General features: G+C 46.8%; 1 protein-coding gene across 1 annotated transcript; it reads left to right on the top strand.

The window, feature by feature from the left end:
- The first annotated feature begins 1,588 nt into the window (after positions 1–1,588).
- Positions 1,589–10,511, top strand: PIMREG (PICALM interacting mitotic regulator). Its single transcript, XM_060283121.1, has 5 exons — positions 1,589–1,788; positions 3,320–3,666; positions 4,140–4,462; positions 6,198–6,293; positions 9,580–10,511. Exons 2-5 carry the CDS (start codon positions 3,382–3,384, stop codon positions 9,731–9,733), a joined length of 858 nt encoding a protein of 285 aa, XP_060139104.1. The 5' UTR covers positions 1,589–1,788; positions 3,320–3,381; the 3' UTR covers positions 9,734–10,511.
- Positions 10,512–16,008: the final 5,497 nt, after the last annotated feature.

Raw genomic sequence — 16,008 nt, 5'->3', positions numbered from 1 at the left:
CTTCACATTCCTGAAATGTCTTTCAGTTCACTGTTTTAAAGCCAGTGGGTCAATGGGGAATCTTGAGTCCACTTTACAGCTGCAATTCCAGACATATTCAGAAATGAATAAGTTTTTTGGGGGGGGTGGGACTTGACAAAGGTGTATAAAATAATGTTGTTGTTGTTTAGTCGTGTCCGGCTTTTCGTGACCCCATGGACCAGAGCATGCCAGGCACTCCTGCCTTCCACTGCCACCCGCAGTTTGGTCAAACTCATTAGTAGCTTCGAAATTATACATGGTGCATAAAATTCTGGGCCATCCAAGGAAGCTGAAGATTCAGAACTGACACAGGTAGTTCGTTACCTTTTCACCCAGGTACATATGCAAAATTTGCTCCCATGAGATGCAATGATCGTCACCACATTGGATGACTTTGGAACATAAGAAGGGCCTGTTGGATGAGTCCAATGGCCCACCTAGCCCAGCATCCAGTTCTTACAGTGGCCAAATAGATGCCTGTAGGAAACCATAAAGCAGAATCTGAACACAAGATCGCTCTCCCCTCCTGTGGGTTCCAGCAACTGGGATTCAGAAGCATCATTGTGCCTGACTCTGCAGGCAGAGCATGGCCAGCCTTATATCCTCCACAATTTCATCTAATCCTTTTTAAAAGCCATCTAGGTTGGTGGCCACCATCTCTGCCTCCAGTGGGAGGGAGTTCCACTGTTCATGCGCTGCATGAAGCTTCCTACGGCATGTTCCTCAATCTCTTTGAAGGAAAAAGAGAGATAATCAGGGAATATTTTAAAATGAGGGATGCTGGTGTGGCCCATGTCTGGCTGGAAGTCACACCCTCAGATTCTAGAAGCCCTGGGTTGAGACTGGTCACTGCTGAGAGGGAAAAGCACTTTGTGCATGCTCAGAGACTTACTGCTAAACATGCACAGCAGAAGGTTTGAGAGGAGCTAAGCCCTGCTGGTTTCTACTTCCCATTTTGTGTAGCGTTACCTGAGGCTGCATATCAGGGTTGCAATAGCAAGGTTGATCCAGTGCTTACACCACTGGTCCTGTTAGCTAGGGATGATGGGAATTGTAGTCCCAAACATCTGGAGGGCCGGAGTTTGCCTATGCCTGATGTATAAGCACTGAATGAATCAGCCTTGCTATTGCAACCCCGATGGAGTTTGCCTATGCCGGTTATACATGTATATAGCCCCAATTTGCAAGCTCCCAAATTCCCAGGAAGCCACTGGCCTCCCGCTTGGAGAGCCTGCGGGGACAGGATCACTTTGCACGTGCTCAGAGGCGGTGCTGCGTTTAGTTGCGACTCTTATCTCCGGGACTCTCCGGAAAAATTGATGTCGAGGTTGGAGTCCCACTGGGTGTATATGTGGAGTATCAAGGAAGCTGCTCTGAGCACGTGCAGACTTGCAAGTCAGCGAATTTCAGATCAGAGCACATTTACGTGATATGGCCACGAAGCTTGCTGGTCTCCGAACATGTGCAGAGTGCCACGCTTTTGCCGCTTAAAAATCAGCCATAGCAGCGGTGAAATCAACAGACCTCACTGGTCAGGGTAATGCGTTTCAGATCAGAGACGCGGCCAGGAAGCTGGGGCGCATCCGAGCACGCATAGAAAGCCTCCCTTTAGGCTCCTGGCTCAAAACTCTGGCCCCGCCCCTTCTGCTATGGAGGCTGCCGAGTCCAGCCAATCTGAAGAGGGCGAGGAAGGGGCGGCGCCCGATTTGAAATCTTTTCAAGGACCCGCAAAAAGAGGACCAGATCTCCCAGCTGCAAGCGGCAGAGGTGAGTTTTTTTTGGGGGGGGTGCTCTCTGGGGTCCGGCTGCAATTATTATTAGCCAGATGCATGCATGCAAATATCGGGGCATCATCTAGAGGCTCCCCCTTTGCACCCCCAGCAGGATGCGACGCGCCTTTCTTTATTTTATACGGAATAAATCGAGTTTTACATTCCTGCAGGGCGTGGGCGAGCAAAAGTATACAAACGAATAAAATACAAAACGATCAGGGACAGGCTCGAGTACACAAAACAAAACGTAGACTGGGCGTGTCCCCGCATACTCTTAAGCGTTGCAGGGAAAGCAAGATATTTGGAAATCGTTTTGCACGGCCATAGTAAAAATGGATAGCGCATTTATCCATTGTCCATTTATCCTCGAGTGCTCTTTCTGTCTGAGTATCTCTAGTTTTCAAGCCAGCGACCAGTGATGCTTGGAAATGCTATCCAGCTACATAGAGTTTTGAACACAAGAAGATCCTGCTGAATTAGGCCAATGACCCATTTACCGTAGTCCAGCCTCCTGTTCTCACAGTGGCCTACCAGATGCCTCTGCTGGGAAGCCCACAAGCAGGATCTGAACACAAGAGCCATCTCCCCTCCTGTGACAGGAACTGGGATTCAGAAGTATTGCTGCCTCTGACCGTGGAGGCAGAGCACAGACTCCCTGGCTAGGTAAAGGTAAAGGGACCCCTGACCATTAGGTCCAGTCGTGACTGACTCTCGTTTTACTGGCCGAGGGGTCATGTGGCCAGCATGACAAAGCTGCTTCTGGCAAACCAGAGCAGCACAGGGAAACGCTGTTTACTTTCCCGCCGGAGCGGTACCTATTTATCTACTTGCACTTTGACGTGCTTTTGAACTGCTAGGTTGGCAGGAGCTGGGACTGAGCAACGGGAGCTCACCCCGTCGTGGGGATTCGAACCGCAGGCCTTCTGATTGGCAAGCCCTAGTCTCTGTGGTTTAACCCATAGCGCCACCCGCGTCCCGCTACCCTGGCTAATAGCCATCAATAGCCCTCTCCTCCTCCACGAATTTGTCCAATCCTTTTTTAAAGCCATCTAGGTCAGTGGCCTCACTGCCTCCTGCGGGAGAGAGTTCCACAGTTTACCTATCTGTCTAACATTCATCTTCATTGAATAGCCCTGAGTTCTACTGTTATGAGAGAGGGAGAAAAAGACTTCTCAATCCACTCTCTCCATGCCATGCTTTCTTTTAAAAGCATTTATCACATTGCCTCTTAACTCGGCTTTTCTCTAAACTAAAAATCCCAAATGATGCAACTTTTCCTCATAATGGAATCCCTTGATTGCCCTTTTCTTTCTTTCTTTCCCATCTCTACAATAGATATAAAGCTAGATCAATTCTCCTATATTCTGCTTACCATTCCCCTGCCCTAGTAAACACAAAGTTAAATCTCCTGATGGGAATTTGACCGATCCCTCTTGAATAATCCTGGGGGTTAGCAACTGACACTAAATGCCTGCCTTTGTTCTCCCCTCCCCTCCCTGTAACCCTTTTGTGATCTTATGGACTAGAAACCTGAGTGGGCTTATTTACAATACTTTACTTAGGGGAGCCTGACACAAGGAAAGGGAAGATGGCACCTGTGTTTCAGAGTGTGGTGGGGTCTGCTGTGGGCTGGCGAAATCACAAGATCCTGCCTGACCTAGAGGAAAGTCCGCTTCCAGACAGGTTCAGGAAGAAGTCTTCTCGCAACATGACAGCCATGAGGATGTCTCTGCGGAAGCGGATGCCTTTAAAAGAAGTGGAGGTGAACTTTGACGAGAATCCGACCTGGGAGAGCCTGGAGGCCAAGGAGAAGAGACAGAACTTGCGGACGCTTACGAGGACAGCTAAGAGCGCCTTTGGGACAGTGTCGCAGGTATGAGTGGCTGCAATGGGCAGGTATTCAAAGGAAGTTCAGATCCAGCTACTGTAATGCTAATTCAGCTTCCCAGAAGCGGTTTACAAAAAAATAAAACACAACAATGACATTATCACTAAAGCATTACTGGTGACAATAACATAAGACTTTTGAAACATTAAAATAACAGTAGACTAAAAATGGATCAAATCTCGCATCGACTTTTTAAGCCTTGTCTAAACAAAAATGATTTTAACAGGTGCTGAAAAAAGTACAGGGATATCAACAGGCAGTGAGTTCCAAATTGCCATGTTAGAATATCAAGTTCTTACAAATGTTTATGTGGCTTCTGTAAATGGTTCTGTAAACTTGTGCAGATTGAAGCAGTCAAGTGGGAAAGGTGATCTTGTTGCAGTAGCATGTTTTCTACCCCTGCATCCCAGAGCCTAAATCCCAGACACTGCCTTAAATACTTTTTTCCCCTATTTCAGAAAATCCAGAAAAGCTGTCAAGGCCCCACACGGTCACTAGTCTCCTCCTGGAACAAAGCTTCTGTGGGTGGCGGCAGCAGCAGCAGGGAATCTGCAAAAACCCAAAACAGGCCGCCCTGGACCCCTCGCCGCAAGAGCGACCGGTTTGCCACTGTCTCGACCCCGACATCCGACACCAGGATTGTGTCCCCATCTGGCAAGAGATCCCCCTTTCAACCTGGCTCCTGCCGACTTAAAAAAGAGCTCCTCCCTCTCCGGAGATCCATGAGGGCTGCAGCCTTGAGAAGCCCATATGGTTCTCCTGCGTCTGCCCGGCAAAGGAGGCAAGTAGAAAAGTTTGCCAGCAACGGCTTAGGAGGAAGGAATTGAGGGTTGGAGCCTTTCTTATTTTCAGGCTCAAAAGGTGTTTCCAGTGAGGCTGATGTTTTGATTGATCAGCTCTGTGCCTGGGCATCTCTTCCGCATGCCAAAGTTCCTGGTTACAGATCCTGGCCCCTCCATGTAAATTGCAGGCTGGGAGAAACCTCTTCTTTGCTTGGAAATATAAGGCCACTCCATATGTGAGATCTATGTCAGCCTTTCCAGCAAAGAGGGAGAAACCTTCCAGGGGCCACATAGCAATTGTGGGCAGGGCCAGAGGTAATTCCAGGGACTGCAATGTTTCCTGAGGTCAGGGAGCAGGGTTTTTCCCCATCTGTGTCTGGATACAGGTGGATGCCATTTTGATTCAAGATGGTGGACTGATCCTTTAAAAACTGCAGTGATTTTATGGTGTCTTTCAACTCCTGAGCAACGAGGCTGCTTGTATTGAATAAGAATAATAGATTAAGAGCATAAGATACATCTGGATCAGGCCAATGGCCCATCTAGCCCAGGAAGGAAGTTTCATAGTATGCATTAACTGATTTAATGCTGAATTTTAAATTGTTGTAACCCACTCTGACACCTGCTGATGAAAGGCGGGGGATAAATTTAATTAACAACAACAACAATAATAGATAGAGCAAAAGATGTTACTCTTAACTTTGCAGAGTATGCTACATTCCTGCCACGGAGAACTCTGAGACTTCTGTACATACACAGCCTCTCTCTCTCTGTCTGTCTGTCTGTCTGTCTGTCTCTCTGTTCTGGTTCACCCATTCAAAGGAATGTCTGTTATGTTCTGCAGGGGCTACTCCTGCTGATGGTCCTTGCCTGAATTCCCCCATAGCGTTAATCCTAGGGGCTCAACCTGGCTTAAGAGAGGTCAGTTTGAAGTGCTCTATAGATAAATCTATATATTTTGGAAAGTTGCTTTCCTGTCCACTGTGCCTTTGCACACCTCTGATGATATCATCAATGCTTCTTGAGATCAAAGAGCCGGGCTTTCACCTGTATTTTGGATACAATTGGGTGCCCATCTTAATTCAAGATGGCAGACTGGAACTTTTCAAAATGACACTGAATTTATGGTTTCTTGGAATTCCCAAGCAATGAGGCCGCTAGAATTAAATACTGTACAGTGGTACCTCTACTTACAAATAACTCTACTTACAAGTTTTTCTACTTACAAATGGAGCTCCATCCGCCATCTTGGATGCGGTTTAGATAGGATTTTTTCTACTTATGAATTTTTAGATAGGGTTGCTTCGACTTACGAATTTTTTCTCCCAATGCATTCCTATGGGATTCGACTTACAAATTTTTTCGACTTACAAATGTGTGTTCGGAACGCATTTAATTCATAAGTAGAGGTACCACTGTATTTTTTCATGTAGGAGACTAGGTTTTTTCCCTAAAAAATAATGTCAAAAAATTAGGGGGTGTCTTATGCACGGATACATCTCCCCCCCCCATTTTTCTTAAATCTGAGTCCCCCAAAATAGGGGGTGTCTTATACATGGGGACGTCTTATAGACGGGAAAATATGGTAAATAATAATGGACCGGGTTAGGACAAGTCCCCAGTCTCTCGCTCAAGAACGTACCTGCTTGCTCCTGTGCCGAACTGCAGGCTTAGGAAACAGCAGCCCGTCTGTGCCCCGATTAATGATCCTCCTTCATTCTCTCTCCATTGCAGACAAATTGATTGCAACCTGGAGCTGGTCTCCACCGGCATTCGCCGGTTGAAGCGTCTCTCTCAGGCCTTCAACGACATCATCGTCCAAGAAGAGAGGTGAGCCCATTGTGTGGGGTGGGGTTTCTTCCTCCCTTTGGCCAGGCTGCCTGCAGGCGGGGCTGTAGTTGCCTTAACCCTGCCCGGGGGTGGGGGGAAGAGTGCATTTCTTGAAGGGTACGTCATAAATTGTGTTCAGATCCTCCTGGTCCAATGTGCTTTTGCAGATGGAGGCTATTTATTTCTTCAGCGAGAGAAATTGCCCCTTAGTAAAAATAAAAGTCTCTTAAGTGGTTTGCACAATAGTATGCAGCAGTCATTAAAAAAAAAAAACCTACATTATTGAAAACAGGCTTTAAAGACAGCAGACAATAACATTATCAATATGTTTTTATGGGCATCCAAAGCAGTAGGTTGTATTCTACTTGGAATAAACCCGTTGACATGAACAGACCTAAGCTAGTCCTGCACTGCTGAGGACTGGACTAGAAGAACCTTTGTATCCCTTCCAACTCTACAATTCTATGATGCTAGGCATGCCAGTTAATTTCAATGGCTCTACAGTACTCTGAATACGACTGATACAGCTGACTGCAACAAAGCTAATGATAATTGGCAAGGAGTTGCCACCCCTAGTTGCACCAAACATTTAAAGCCATGGCTTCCCCCAAAGAACCCTGAGAACTATAGTTTGTTGAGGGTGCTGGGTGGCCTCTAATCCCCTCCCATCGTGCTACAATTCCCAGAGTTCCCCGGGAAGAGAGATTTACCACTTTGGGAATTGTAGTTCTGGGAGAGGAATAGAGGTTTCTCAACACCCTCAACAAACTACAGTTCCCAGGCTTCTTTGGGGGAAGCTATGGCTGTTCCCTGGGGATGCGGGTGGCACTGTGGGTTAAACCACAGAGCCTAGGGCTTGCCGATCAGAAGGTAAGCGGTTCGAATCCCCACAACTGGGTGAGCTCCTGTTGCTCGGTCCCTACTCCTGCCAACCTAGCAGTTTGAAAGCACGTCAAAAGTGCAAGTAGATAAATAGGTACCGCTCCGGTGGGAAGGTAAACGGTAAACTTTTAAAACTTCTTTTCCATTTAGAGTTGTTGTTGTTGTTGTTGCTGTTGCTGTTGCTGTTGCTTTTTAAGCTGGATGGCACACCTACGAGGGATGTTGTTGCCATAGATATTTCCTTCCTGCACTTGCAGGGAGCTGGAGGACTGGGTGACCTTTCTGGTCCTGTCCAAGCCCACAACTCTATGATTTTATTCGTTGCCAATCCAGAGGAATGGAAAGAAGGTGGTGGCAATGGGGATGGATGGCATGTGGTGGAGCTCAGGAGCTTGGCTCTTAACTTTCTGTCCCGAGATATTCTAGAGGGCAGCCCGTTGCTGACCAAGGCTCTAGCGGCATCAAAACGGAACCACCTATGAGCCAGTTGACAATCTCATACCTTTTCAGCTTGTAAACCCTTTGTTCCTAATATTCTCTCCATCTACTAGCGATATGAGAGATTCTCTCATTTCTAACTGAAGAGAAAAAAAAAACACAAACGCCCAGGTAAAAATGTGTTCTTTTTGTATTTGCTTGGAATATTCTCTAACACACCCGTTTCCTGCATGAAGAACACCAGCTTTTTAAAGATAGATGTGCATGCTGAATTAAAGCCCTCCTCGGAAGCTTTACCCCCTGTTTTTCTATGACAGCTACCCCCCCCCCCGAATAATACCAGCCTCCCTTAAAGTGTGCCAAAATGGAATCTTTTATGTGTTTGCAAATGATTTGGGTGGGTACATGGGTGTCAAGCAGCTGAACAAGGGAAGGCCAGTGCATTTCTTCTGGGTTACATCTACAGAAATCTAATGTCCAGTTTATGGGAAGTCATGGTACCACTCTATTCTGCCTTAGTCAGACCCCCACCTGGAGTCCTGGGTCCAGCTCTGGGCACCCCAGTTTAAGAAGGATATTGGAATGCTGGAAGGTGTGCAGAGGAGGGCAAGCAAGACGATTAAGGGCTTGGAAACCATGCCTTATGAGGAATGGTTGAGGGAGTTGGGGATGTTTAGCCTGGAGAAGAGGAGTCTCAGAGGTCATATGATAGCTACCTTCAGATATCTGAAGGGCTGTCCCATGGAAGATGGAGCGGCTTATTTTCTGCTGCTCCGGAGGGTAGGGCTCAAACCAATGGCATCATGTTACAAGAAAGGATATTCCGACTGAAAGTGAGGAAGAACTTTCTGACAACAAGAACTGTTCCACAGGTGGTGGACTCTCCTTCCTAGGAGGTTTTTAAGCAGAGGTTTGATGGGCATCTGTCATGGGCGATTTACTGTAGTTGAGATTCCTGCATTGCAGGGGGTTGGGCTAGATCAGGCACCCCCAAACTCGGCCCTCCAGATGTTTTGGGACTACAGCTCCCATCATCCCTAGCTAACAGGACCAGTGGTCAGGGATGGTGGGAATTGTAGTCTCAATACATTTGGAGGGTGAGTTTGGGGATGCCTGGGCTAGATGATGCTTGGGGTCCCTTCCCACTTCTGTGCTTCTATGAAATGACAAGGAAGGAGATTCCGACTAAACATCAGGAAGGACTTTCTGATGGTAGCATAGCTGCCAAGTCTCCCGTATTCCCCGGGAAACCCCTGTTTTTCCGGCTGCCCCCAGCCGAAAAAACGGATTTTTTTGTTTCCCCCCGGTTTATTCTGGTGCGGCGGCCATTTTGGAACAGGGCAGAGCAGGATCAAAAGTCGCTTCTGAGCATGCTCCGCCCAGTTCCAAAATGGCGGCAGCACTACTTCCGGTCTGCTACTTCCGGTCCAGTCCCTTATTTCTCAGGCCGGAACTTGGCAGGTATGGATGGGAGGAGCTGTTCGACAGTGGAACAGACTCCCTGGGAAGGTGATGGACTCTCCCCTTGGAGGTTTTTAAACAGATGGTCACCTGCCATGGATGAGACTCCTGCATAGCAGGGGGTGGAGCTACATTGCCCTTGGTGTCCCAACTCTACGATTCTGTGAAATGTGGCACCGCATCACCAACCGTGGCCTGCCCTCAGTCAGCCTGCACTGGCTTGCCTTCTAACTTACAACCATCCAACCAACCCAGGGAGTGCTGGCCCTGGCTGTCAGCTTCCATCCACACCAAACATTTAATGTGCTACAATGCTCCTTTAATGCTTGATGTTTTAATTTGCTGGAAGCTGCCCAGGGTGGCTGTGGCAGCCCAGTCAGGTGGGCGGCATATATTCCTTGGGATGTGTCTGCCCTGTCTTCACCGATCTACGGTAACTTGGAAGTCCTTTCTGTCTCCAACTCGATGTGATATGATCTTAACACACTTTTCTCCTTCTCTGCAGAGATCAAGCCATTGTCAACTACTACCAGGTGATGGCGCAGAACTTGCGGGCTGCCCAGGTGCGGTCCCGAAACCTCTCCCAGTCTTCGCTCAGGAAGCGGGTGGCCAAACTGCGCTGGGAGCTCAGCAGCTGGGCTGAGAATAACTTAAAATAGCATTAATCTTGGAGAATATGAAGGTGTGTGTGTGTGTGTGTGCGCGCGTGTGTGTTTATCTTACTTTTTTAAATAGTGGGTTTTTTGTATTCTACTCTGAATAAGCTTCTGTTTTAAAAAAATGCACACTAATTTTTGTAACGTCTCAGTGAAACTACATGGATTTTTCTTCCTGTATATGTGAACTTCTGTGCTAAAACCGATCCTATTTATGGCATTAAGTCAAGCTTAACCAACCTGAATCTTATCTCTCTTTTATTTGAAGGCTGAGGTGTAAGTGTATCAATGAATAAAAGGAAATAAAGCTACAATGCTGGCTTGGTTAATCGCTGGAAAGCAGGGATGAAGGACGTTGTGGTTCCTTACAGATGTTGCTGAACTACAACTCCCAGCAGCCAGCACTGCCAGTGATGAGGAATGATGGGAGTTGGAGTTCAGTAACATCAGGAGGGCACCAGGTTGGCAAAGGCTCATCTAAGCCCAACTTTAGCTTTTTATATTAGGAAGACTTTACCATTAGCTGGGGGTGTCTGGGTTATCTGTATAGCAACTCCCCCCCCCCAAGCCAACTTGAAGGAGGCCCAAGGAAGAAGCGTAAAATGTGATGCAGCTTCCTGGTAATTTTGGGCTTTAATTTAAAAGAGAAACGCCAAGCTTCTAGTCCTCATGCATGAAAGGAGTTGGCTGAAAAGGTTTTGACAACACACAACAAAATCTTGGGCCTTTGAAAACTTACGGTATTTGGCATCCCTCTAGTTTGAGCGAGGGGGGCTTCAGTCCACCCACCCTCTGCCATTCCTAGTCAAAAGCTAATAAATTTGCAAAAAACAGACTATTTGCATAATTTACTTGTGGAGTGGGGAGTTGGGTCCCTTTTTTAATTTTTTGCTTAGCAGAGATGTCACATAATGCCACACTTATCAACTGCTACATATTGCTGCTATCTGCTCCTGCTTGCTCCTCTCCTAATTTGGGGAATGCTGAGAATTAATCTAACTTTGGGTGACTCCTCTGCAGCTTTCCCAGTCATTCCTGGCTGCTGGCTCAGGGCACAAAATGATGCAACAAGAACTGTCCACAGTCCTCTCGATGGGCAAATGGCAAAGACGACAGTCATTTCCAGAACCGATGCTTAACGTCCTTATTGTGTGTGGTGTTGATTTTTGTAGATAATAATTAATGAGTGTAGATTATTTGTGGAAGTCACAATCACACGGGCTTTCACAGGGATATTTCCAGCCCTGGAATGCAAATTAACACCCTCAAGGGAGCAAACTTTTCCCAGGGCCTCACCAAGAGCCATTCTTGCATCAATCTTCAATCTTGAAAAAACCCCATCCTTCTAGTGACTGCTTTAATTTTTTTAAATTGTTTTTAGACCACCTTTTTATCCATGGGGGTGGCAGACAGAGTTTGCCCCCCCTTTAATACTGTTTTTATTTTCATGCTACAGAAGATAAATTTTGAGAAAACAATTGTTACAACAGTAGACAACAAGCAACTTGTCCTGATAAAATTTTACACACTTTTATCATGCCATGTTTGCCCCTCTTCGTTTAATCCCCCCAACAACCCTGTGAGGTAGGTTAGGCTGAGAGATAGTGGCTGACCCAAAGTCACTCAGTGAGAGCTTCATGGCTGAGTGAGGGATTTGAACCTTGGTCTCTCCCAGTTTCTAGTCCAACAATCTAGCCGTTCTACCACACACGTGCATTTTGAATGCAAACTCACATTGGGCTCTGCATCTTGATTTGGGACTCAATTAACCTCTGAAGACCAATTGCAGCTGGTAAAATGAGTTATGGGAACCAGATGCACTCTGTCAGTGGGCTGTCCTAAGCAGGCTCCAGATTTTAAACAGAGTGTCCCATTTCCTGATTTAATTTTCTAACTGTGCCTGATCAGAGCATAGGGTTGCCAGACTCAATAGTAGACAGGACTTCTGTGCCTTTAATTGCCCTGCTCTCTTTTGAGTCTGGAAACCTTAAAGAGAAACCAGCAGACCCTTTGCTTGGAAATTAAACAAAGGGTCTGCTGGTTTCTCTTTAAGGTTTCCAGACTCAAAAGAGAGCAGGGCAATTAAAGGCACAGAAGTCCTGTCCTCTATTGAGTCTGGCAACCCTATCAGAGCAAGCCATTATCTCTCCCTGCTGCACGGCTGAGTACTGGAAAAGAAGCAAAGTTTCTTTTTGCTGAAGAAAAATTGAGCTGCTTAAACATCAGTGGCCCCTGGCAACTCATTGAGGCTTCTCAGGGTTGGATAACCTCAGATGCCACAGGGGAAAGTTGCCCTTTAAAAAAAAACAACTGGTTGGGATCCAACATTCAAAACAAAGCTTTTCTCTTTAAAGTGTGTCTCCTTTTCATCTTCCGTGGGTCCTCCTTTGTCTAGAAGGATTTTAGCTTAAGCAATAGTTGAGCTGTTGGTGACTGAAGGTGGTGCCACAGTGGTCAAAGTGCTGGGCTTAGAACCTTGGAGACCTGGGTTCAAATTGCCACTCTTCTAAAACTGAGGAGGAATTTTCTAAAGAGGGGATGCTGCTGCTTGTTCGCTGCTTCCAGGGGAGGTCCTCCAGGGATAGGCAGTAGGCTTTAAAATGCTTTGAGGACAAAGTACATTTCCAGTCCCAACGGTTCTGAAGAAAGAGCAGATTTAAGCAGAAAACTGCCTTGTGCAATTTTCCAGTTTAACAAAAAGATAAGAACAAGAAAGAAGCCTAGCCCTCCTTTGGCTTCCAAACAAACCCAAAAGTATAAAGTGTTTAAATTGGCAGTACTATGGGATTTGATTTTACTTACCTTTGTGGATATTTGTATAACATGTTGGAAAAGGTTTGTTTGATTCTGACAAAGTGATGTAAGAGGAAACAAACTATTGTATTTTTATTGTGTATTTTATTTTTGGAACAAAAGAAAGTTTTTTAAAAAAAAGAAAAGAAAAGAAAACTGCCTTGTGCTGTGTCCATGCTGCTCAGCATTCCTGACATGGACTGGCCGAAATTCTGCATGCGAGGCAGGTGCTATACCATTGAGCAATGGTTGTTCTTCCCCAGATTCCTTGGTTTCTGTGTAGGCCAACATGACAACAAAGTTTGGTTCTTTAAAGGAGGGAACTTCAGGGGCCCATGCAGCAAACCTCTGCTCTGTGAAACTCCGCCGCCACCAATCTTTAATTCTTCCTCCCATTTTTCCTTCTGGCTCTGTTAAAACTTGCCTATTCTTTCTCCTGGCTAACTTTCTGGTCAGAAGGACAAATGAAAGGGTTCCATTTCAATGCTGAAGGACTGCTTCAAAGGGATAGTCCCTCTGGCATAACCCTAATTCTTACATCTAAAAAAAAATGTAGTATAAATACCGACAACTGGGAAACACTGGCCCGCGAGCGCTCCAATTGGAGAACAGCCTTTACCAAAGGTGTCATGGACTCTGAAGACACTCAAACTCAGGCCGAAAGGGAGAAACATGCTAAGAGGAAGGCACATTTGGCAAACCCTCACCGTGATCAACTCCTACCCGGTAACCTATGTCCCCACTGTGGAAGGACTTGTGGATCCAGAATTGGCCCCAATAGTCACGGACTCACTGTTAAAACCATGTTTACTCGGCTACGAGTGATCGCCAAAAAAGAAAGAAGAAGAGTTCTTGGTATGAAAATATAACCTTATGCCAGGAAGCTGCACCTGAAAATCCCCTTCAGATGAACTTTGTTCAGAGGGGTTTTTAAGATGCAACTTCCAGGCATAAAGCTATTGTTTAATTACACAATGAGCAACGGGCATTCTTAAGGAGACCAGCCCTTTGTTGAAGTCCTTCAGCACACAAACAGCTTCTATCTGCCTCATAATGTTCTCTAAGGTGCTACTGGAAGGATTCTTTTTATTTTGTTTCAGCCAGTGGTCAATGAGTCAAGAAGCAGAACAAACCTTTCTGTACAATGGGTGGGGAACATCTACCACTCTCCCAGATGTTGCTAGACTCCAACTCCCATCATCCCTGACCATTGGTGATGCTATAATAGGTATCTAGTGCGAAACATGGTGCTCTGCTCAACAGACCCAGAATCTGACCACCAGGGATCTTTTCGAAAGGGTATTAAGCAAATTTGTCATGGCGCTGTGGGTTAAATCACAGAGCCTAGGGCTTGCTAATCAGAAGGTTGGCGGTTCGAATCCCTGCGACGGGGTGAGCTCCCGGTGCTCGGTCCCAGCTGCTGCCAACCTAGCAGTTCGAAAGCACGTCAAAATGCAAGTAGATAAATAGGGACTGCTACAGCGGGAAGGTAAACGGCGTTTCCATGTGCTGCTCTGGTTTGCCAGAAGCGGCTTTGTCATGCTGGCCACATGACCTGGAAGCTGTACTCCGGCTCCCTCGGCCAATAATGCGAGATGAGCACGCAACCCCAGAGTCGGTCACGACTGGACTAATGGTCAGGGGTCCCTTTACCTTTACCTACCGGTATGTCTGTCAAGGTCTAATAGTGCTGAGATCTCAATGGAAACTCCATATCCAGAGGCAGTCTACTGTTTGGTGCCAGATACAATAGAACAAGGGTGGAAAATGTAACACCCTCCAGAAGTTGCTGGAAGGGTTATAGGGAGCATTTGAATTCCATGTTACAACAGCTCCACTGGCTATTGGTCTGTTTGTAGGCACAATTCAAATATTGGTCATGAAAGTCTTATACAGCTTCGGCCCTGGCTATCTGAAGGACACTATTCTCTCCTGTGAACCTGCCCAGGCTCTGAAGTCCTTGAGGGACGCCCTTCTCTCAATATATATAAATATATTGATTCTATTAGAGTTTAATTACTTTTTATCTATTATATTTTATATGTTTTTAGCCTTCTGTATTTTATCAATGCGGTTTTAATTTTTGTAAGCTGCTTTGATTTCCGAACTGAGAAAAAGGCAGGATTTACTACTACTACTACTAATATATCCATCAACCCTAACCACTGGTCCTGCTGACTGCCCGAGGCTGCTGGGAGCTGGCATCCATCAACATCTCCACCAGAAGACCACAGATGTCCCCCACGTCACCTGCCTAAGTTTGCCGCAAGAGAATAACTTTACGGGTAGCCTTGGTCTTGTGCTGCTTGCCTTGGTTTAACACAGAGGTTTTCAACCTTTTTGTGTCCACGACTCCCTTGACCAACTACATTCCTTCTGTGGCACCCCATGTGGGGCTTAGGAGCCCAGTTATGTCACCCCTTTCCTGCAGAGCTGGCTGCCTCTCACCCGTTTTCAAACACCCTCCCTTGTGGAGGGCTCCATCAGCTTCCTCTCCTCTCCCCACTCCTTGGGAGTCCTTTGGGCAGCTGCTGCTGCTGCTGCTGCCCCCCCCCCGGGTCTCTGAACTGCCCCCCCTAACCCTAAAGAGAGATGCATCCTCACACCGCCTCACAGGGGCCTGGGAAGAGGATGCCCCCAGCCTTAATGGCCCAACAGAGACTGGCCAAAGGTGAACATGAGACCAGCACCTTACCTTGGGAGGCACCAGCAGGTGCTGCTGGGCCTGCAAGGTGGAAAGGCTCCCATTTAGCTTTGGGCACTCAGCTCCCAGGTAGACCTTGCACACAACAAGGACAAGAAAGCCCTAAACGGCCTCGGTCCAGTATACCTGAAGGAGCGTCTCCACCCCCATTGTTCTGCCCGGACATTGAGGTCCAGGACCGAGGGCCTTCTGGCGGTTCCCTCGCTGCGAGAAGCCAAGTTACAGAGAACCAAGGCAGAGGGCCTTCTCGGTAGTGGCACCCACCCTGTGGAACGCCCTCCCACCAGATGTCAAAGAGGAAAACAACTACAGTACAGTACCAGACTTTTAGAAGATATCTGAAGGCAGCCCTGTTCAGGGAGGCTTTTAATGTTTAATAGATTATTGTGTTTTATTTTTCTGTTGGAAGCCGCCCAGAGTGGCTGGGGAAACCCAGCCAGATGGGCGGGGTATAAAAAATAATAATTATTATTATTATTATTATTATTATTATTATTATTATTATTATTATTATTATTAGAAAGGCCAGTACAGTGCCTGCCTGTCCAGCCTCCCACTTATCTGTCAATTCCCAACGGCAAGGGCTGGCAGACTGGCTGGCTGGGCTCTCTCGCCCGCTTGCTTGCTTACTCCAAGGGCTGCCTCAGCTCCTGGCAACCAGCACCGCCTGGCTAGCCCCAGAGGTACCATTATCCTGCAGAGCTTGTAGCCAGAGCTGCTGCAACAAACGGCTGTGCAAGCCTTTGGGAGGCAGAGACGTGAGAGGGCATCAGAGGAGGGA

The sequence above is a fragment of the Zootoca vivipara genome, chromosome 15 (genome assembly GCF_963506605.1).
Source record: "Zootoca vivipara chromosome 15, rZooViv1.1, whole genome shotgun sequence".
NCBI lineage: Eukaryota > Metazoa > Chordata > Lepidosauria > Squamata > Lacertidae > Zootoca > Zootoca vivipara.
The sequence above is the reverse complement of the archived record's forward strand: the minus strand, read 5'-3'. Positions and strand labels throughout refer to the sequence as shown.

Coding starts and splice junctions, on each gene's coding strand:
- PIMREG (XM_060283121.1), top strand. CDS start 3,382: ATGGCACCTGTGTTTCAGAGTGTGGTGGGGTCTGCTGTGGGCTGGCGA. Junction 3,667..4,139: donor CCTTTGGGACAGTGTCGCAG/GTATGAGTGGCT, acceptor CCCCTATTTCAG/AAAATCCAGAAAAGCTGTCA. Junction 4,463..6,197: donor GCGTCTGCCCGGCAAAGGAG/GCAAGTAGAAAA, acceptor TCTCCATTGCAG/ACAAATTGATTGCAACCTGG.